Source organism: Mus caroli, chromosome 8 (genome assembly GCF_900094665.2).
Source record: "Mus caroli chromosome 8, CAROLI_EIJ_v1.1, whole genome shotgun sequence".
NCBI lineage: Eukaryota > Metazoa > Chordata > Mammalia > Rodentia > Muridae > Mus > Mus caroli.
In genome coordinates, this window is record NC_034577.1 from 66745961 (window position 1) to 66752634 (window position 6674).

Sequence of the window (6674 nt, forward strand, 5' to 3'; positions counted from 1 at the left end):
GCTAAATTACAAATAAATACGGCTATTAACCCTTATCGCTCTGAGTCCAGCAAAGAACAGATTGTCTTGAAATAAACAGCATAACATTCCGCCTTAAATACAGAAGATTGAGGGGTAAAGGGAGAACAAGAAGGGCTACTATTAGGTGATCAGAAAGGACGGAGATTGCAGAGAAGGACCCATGAGTTCCTAAAAGAGAATACAAAGCTAATTGTCTAATTTTAAGTCTGTCATGAAATTTTCGAGGTTTGTATAAGCACGTGGTAGATTAGTACATAAAATTGTAACTGACAGTGAACGAATAAAATCCAAAGCCAAGCTCCATAGCTTCAGAACGACTGTTCTAATTGCATAGAAGTTTATGGAGCTGTAAAGACTTTGGGTTGGGGCAGGTGTTTGGCTACATTAATCTAAATGCCTGATATTTTTTATTCGCAATTTCTTTGCAGAAAGATATTTTTATTGAAGAATAAACAGGAGACGGGAAATTATTTGTTTAGACCGAGAAAAGATTTCTAGACTAAACCTGGAACGGAGGAGTTGTATTCTCAAACGGTACCGCGACCGCGCTCAGCAAGCAGGTTTTATTCGATGAGCTCGACGCTCTTTCGCCGGCGCGGTAGCCCCGCTGCAGTAGGAGTCTGCGCTCTGGGCTCGACTGAGGCGCCCTTGTTGCTCGCGCTTTTCTCTCCTTCTCCAAGATGGCGGCCGTCGGCGGCGCTGAGGCGGGATCCGAGCGAGCCGAGTGAAGGTAGCGGCGAGCGGAGCCCCCACCAGACCCGGCCGGACCCCCACCCCGGGGCGGCAACGGCCCCGCCCGGCCTCCGCCCACCGCTCCGGCCCCCCGACACCGTCCGGGAGGCGCTTCAGGCCCGCCGCGGCCTAGCTCGGGGGCCAAGCCGGGAACTGGAGTAGCGGCTGCAGCCGCCCCGGGGAAGGGGCTCGAGCGGGCCGCAGGAGGAAGGCGGCGGGAGCTGTTCAAACGGGGAAGGCGGGAAAGCTGCGGGGCCGGGAGGGGGCGTGCGGCCGCCCCAGGGACCCGCGGCCCGCGCCGCCCCTCCCCCTGCGCCGCTGTCTGGGCGCTCCGGGGCGCCGGAGGCCGACGGGACGTGGGAACACGGGTCGGGCGGAGCGCGGCGCGGGAGCCGGGGCGCGGGCTACCTGGGGCTGTCAGGAAGAGAGGTCCCGGGCCGGCGGGCGGGAGGGCTGGGCGCGCGGTGAGCGGCGAGCGGGAGAGGATGCCCGGAGCTTTCTGCGCTGCGCAGAGCTTTGTTGAACTAGCGGTTGCAGCAGACCTGCGGAGGTTATCACAGCGGGGACCCCGGGAACGGTGGTCTTGGGGACCGTATGGATAAACGATCTCGTATTGTGTGTGTTCTTTGCGTGCGACTCAGTTTGAACATGCCTTCTTAATTGGAGTCATCTCCATACAGGCCCATTTCCCCCCTCCATAACCACTACTTGTAGATTCACTTTAGTTTATATCATATAGCAGACAAGATATGTCTACCACCCACCCCACCCTTGTTTCTAGTACTGGCTGATTCTATACCCTCGTAGCAAAATAAATTTTTAAAAACTGCATCCAAAGTAAAGCCTGTTGATTATGGCTTGTCAAAATTTGGATCGCTGAACTCGTGGAACCGAGTATGTTATCAGCCAATCTGTGCAGTGGTCGTGGTTCCAATTATTAGCATTGCAGTGAGAAGATTCAGTGCGCCTTTCTGGCGATGGAGATCTCTGCAAGTTGCGAAGCTGGCAGGGGCTGGAGTGCTGCATAGGTGGGTCCTTGGAAAAGGGTGTGGCAAGAACTCCAACAGATCCAAGAAGGAAGGAAACCCACTGAAGTAAGAATTCACCTGTGCTATCCTAGAAGTAGCAACAAAATATCAGAATCTGCCAACAGCTGGATGTGTTTCTTCCTTTGACTGCACGGACTGGCAATCTAAATTCCTAAAAACAGCCTTGGAGGAAACTCCCGCCTGGAGGAGACAGACCTTCCTTGCCCAGTTTACTGGGTGGATTTTCTTTCTTTTTCAGTTCTCCGATCTGTTCTGGGATGATGATACTATTAGCGATTGATGGAACTGGGATTACCTCCAAAAACTTAGTTTCTGAAACTTTTTTTATAGCTAACGCTTTGAATTTCCAAAATAACAAAATTCTACCTTTGAAGATTTTAACTTTTTTCATAATTACTTGGTTATCCCAAAAGCCTGTGCTGAAGTTTTATTTTCAAGTGGAATTAACAGCCTGCTTCTCCTTTCTCATACCCTGAAGAAAAGCCTTGGAAGAGCCGAGCCACGCTGTTCACGTTTTTCTAAGCATTCGCTATCTATAATGGCATAAACAGTATTAAACAATGAATGAGCTTTTCTATGCTGTCATGTTTTTGCACACTAAGACAAACTAACTGTAAGATTATCCTGCCCCAAGAAGTTGACAGCATAGAATTTTGTAAACTCCAAAATTATGGAATTCAAGAGAATGGGTTTTAGCACCTGTTTTGTGTTTGCTAACATTTGATGTAGTTGTTTTCTGATGTGAAAAATCAAACCTAAATTTTTGATCTTCATTAACTCTCCCAATTTACTTTGTACCCCTAAGCCCTCAATTTAATTTGAGACATAGGGTTCATCTAATCTTGTGTAAATGCTCCTGAACTCTGCTTGCTTTCACACTGCTGCTTGAGACCTTTTCCCCCTCCCTGGTACTGTCTTTTTCTTGTGAGGCAGCCACCATTTAGGGCCAGTCAGTCTGCCCAGCCTGGGAATATTCCATAGTATTTCTCAGGTTCTGGGCTGCCCTACGTATTGGATTTGAGTTCAGGGTTCACTCACTTTTCCTACAAGCATCTAGTCTTTGTTTGTTTGTTTTTAAGATTTATTTATTATATGTAAGTACACTGTAGCTGTCTTCAGACAGCACCAGAAGAGGGTGTCAGATCTCATTATGGATGGTTGTGAGCCACCATGTGGTTGCTGGGATTTAAACTCAGGACCTTCAGAAGAGGAATCAGTGCTCTTAACCACTGAGACATCTCACCAGTCCCTGGTCTTTATTTTAAGAAAGTTCCAGTAGTAGCAGGCGTAGTCCTAATACAGAAAGCCAGCACGTCTGTGTTGACCTGCCTTCAGGAGCATTCCCTAATTTTATGTTTCCAAACCTTTTTAAAATCTACTAATTTTCCCAGCAGTCAAGAAGTAACTTTTCACACCTAGTAAAAAGTTCAGTTGGCTTCCAACCCAATAAGACATTGCCTGATTGTATCTTATATTACTTTTAATGTTCTCAAAGGGGGAAAGCTGTTTATGAGCCTCTGGGCCTGCCATTACTTATGTTTGACCAGGGACTGATGGATGTCTTATGAGACTAAATAAGGATGTTGTTGGACTGGGGAGGAGGGGGCCATTATTTCTCAGGAATTCTATGCCAAAGTTCATCAGGTACAAAAAGCCTGAAACTTCAATCTAAAGTTATTTTACTTAGTGTCAGCTTGTGAAAGCCAAGATCACCTGTATGGCTTTCTAATAAACTCATCATTTTTGAACTAGTGAGAATATTGCCATTGTTTTGTTTGAGAGATTCTCTCTAGCCCCGGAATCCATTATGTAGATCAGGCTGGCCTTGAATTCACTAGATAGCCACTTGTCGATGCCTTCCAAGTGCTGGAAGTGTGCCACTTGGCAAAATTGTTGTCTTTAAATGAGTGCATATCATTTTCAGTGGCCCACCTTCACTCCCTTTTAAGTTAATACCAAGGGGTTGGAAGTGAAGAACCATTTCTATTTAAGAAAGTGTAGTAATTAAACACTAAAACAGAAAAAAATGGCCATGTATATCTTGTCACCTTACATTCTTGCATGAGGCCTGACCCTACATTTTCTTCATTTCATGAGAAAAGCCCTGTGAGCAACCAGCATGCCAGCTCTTTAAACAATCGGCTTCATGTAGATTTACTTCCCTCCAGCTTCCCTTACCTTGAACAAATTCCTTCATTTCACATTTTGTAATTCTTAGACTTTGAAAATCATGACAGTGCTTTTCTTTGTATTGTCAACTTTGGCCTGCCTGTGCATTGTATTTATGTGGCTTTTAAAGAAACATTTGTTGTTTTGTTTTGAGACAGGGTCTCACTTGGGAGCCCTGGCTGGCCTGGAACTCATGTAGAACAGACTGGCCTGAGATTTACAGAGAACCACATGCCCCTGACATGCTGACTCCTGTGTGCTGGGACTAAGGGTATTCACCACCAAGCCTCACTAAATAAAAACTCTTAACCATTAAGTCATGAAATTTTCCCGTTAATCCAGCTTATGTTTTCTTTCCCACAAAATCTGTGCTTCTGTTTTCTCCACACCTATCTGAAGGGCTTAATAATGTTACAGAACTGTCCTTCAGTAATCCTAAAGTCATTTATTATAATGAAGGTTAAATTAAATTACCAATTAGATTAACTTCTAAGCACTTGACTGAATGAGAACATTTTCAAATTAGTTATTTCAGATGTCCTGCAAAGCAGTGAGTTCTAGGCCAATCAGAGCTGCTACATAGTAAGACCTTGTCTCAAAAAAGAAAAACTATGCAAATATTTTCTGTCCTTAAGGTACTTTAAGGATTTACTTTAGAGTGCAATATATAACTTTATCACTTTCAAAGTCAATATGGACATTTGAACTTGAATGCTACAAAAGCTTTAAGTCAGTGGCTCTCAGCCTTCCTAATGCTATGACACCCTTTAATACAGTTGCTCATGTTGCAGTGACCCCCAACTATAAAACTATTTTTGTTGCTCCTTTATAACTGTAATTTTGCTACTGTTATGACTGAATATCTGCGTTTTCTGATGGTCTTGGGCAACCCCTGTGAAAGGACTGTTTGACATCCCTGCCTCCAAAGGGATTGCCTGACCTACAGATCGAGAGCCACTGCTTTAAACAATAAAATATTTAGAACTATGTAAGGTGATGAACATTGTTTAATTCCAGTGTTCAGGAGGCAGATGTAGGTAGAGTTCTGTAAATTCTAGACCTCTCTGGTCTATAAAGTGAGTTTTAGGCCAGCCAGGGTTATGTAAGGAGACCTTGTCTCAAAAGACAAAACCCAATTCTTAGAACTTTTAAATTAAAGTACTTATAAATTAATTTTTAAAAAAAACCTTAAAATTATAAATTTTATCACCAGTGGATAAATATTTCTTTCTATCCTTTAAAAAGGGTTTGTTAGTGTTGGAAATTTCCATATAGCCAACACATTTGAGAAGTATGCCCGTATTAGTGGTTAATTTAAATAAGTTCATAAAGCCCAATCGAATGAAAAGCTTTAAATTATTAGTATCTATGTGTGTGCTGTTTAACTTACGAGCTCAGCAGACTCATCAGTAGGACTTTGTGGTCTTCCACTGTTGGTGTCCTCTGTCCTCCTCTGCATCTGGCTTTATCTGTATAGCCTGTGACTATGACTGAACCCAGCCTCTGACTTAATGTCACTTTCTACCCTGTCTCAGTGTCATTAGTCCCGTTGGCATTCCAGAAATTCTCATTAATTTTGGAAGTTTTTTTTTTTTTAATTGAGAAGTATCTTAGATTTCTTCAAATGTCAACTCTAAGACATGAATTAACTCCAGTTAAGCTTAGCATCCTCCCTGCAAGTTCAACTCGAGTGTATGCACAGAGGGAGGAGCTGACAAGACACTCCTGTGTTCCAGTCAGCCCTTGGATTACTTGGAATTTCCACCTGGAAGGTTGCTTCTCCACAGTGATTTCACATTACAGGAAGGTTTTCCTTGTTTGTTTCTCAGACCTGGTCCTGTAGACGGGAAGGAGCCTGGACACAGTGACACAACACATTCTCAAAGGCCCTGCAGGACCACCATGGCTTATGATGACTCCATGAAGAAAGAAGGTATGACCCCTTACTCAGAAGCATTCCAAAGGGCATAACCTCTTCCATCCCTGCAGTCCATGGATATAGAGACCAAGACTGGGCACACAGCCTAGACCAAGTGATGCTCCAGAGGACTGTGTGAGACACAGCCTCCACATCATCCCCAGACTGAGCCCATGGACATGAAAACCAGAACAGGGGTTCCTACACAAGAGTCTGAAATAAGAGTCTTAGTTTTTTGGGGTGATCCCCACAGCACTCGTAGTCCTTGCCAGCTCCAGTGTGCAGGAGTCTGGGACTAGGAATCTTACACTGGACTCCCACAGAGCAGCTCAGCACATGAATCCTTACCCTTTCCAGCCTTCCCTCGCAAGTCTGTATCTACCTGCCAGATCACTGCTAAGAAACCATGTCTGAGGACGCACACTGGGCATTTGGATAGCATGGAAGCATTGTGTTTTCAGGTTTGAGTCTTGTGTTTGCAGCCAGGTCGTCAGAAGTCTTCTTGGCCCTCTGGGTTTAGCCCTGCATTTCAGTGGACGCACTGAGACATAACTGTAACTGGAAATGGGACTGTTGGCCTTTGGTTGTTGTGTACTTTTGTCATTTCCATCCCTAAATGAACCTGTGCTTCCCAGATTGCTTTGATGGTGATCACAGCTTTGAGGACATAGGACTTGCAGCTGGCCGAAGCCAACGAGAAAAGAAGCGGTCTTACAAAGATTTCTTAAGGGAAGAGGAAGAAGTTGCTGCGCAGGTCAGGAGTTCTTCCAAGAAGAAGTCAAAGG

General features: G+C 44.6%; 1 protein-coding gene across 1 annotated transcript in view; it reads left to right on the forward strand.

Annotated features, from left to right (window-relative positions):
* The first annotated feature begins 688 nt into the window (after positions 1–688).
* Hmgxb4 (HMG-box containing 4) overlaps positions 689–6674 on the forward strand; it is a 40596-nt gene continuing 34610 nt past the window's right edge. Inside the window, exons 1-3 of the mRNA XM_029480253.1 lie at positions 689–751; positions 5801–5904; positions 6525–6670. Of these exons, the coding sequence (XP_029336113.1) occupies positions 5874–5904; positions 6525–6670 (177 nt within the window). The 5' untranslated portion in view covers positions 689–751; positions 5801–5873. The remainder of the gene's footprint in view (positions 752–5800; positions 5905–6524; positions 6671–6674) is intronic.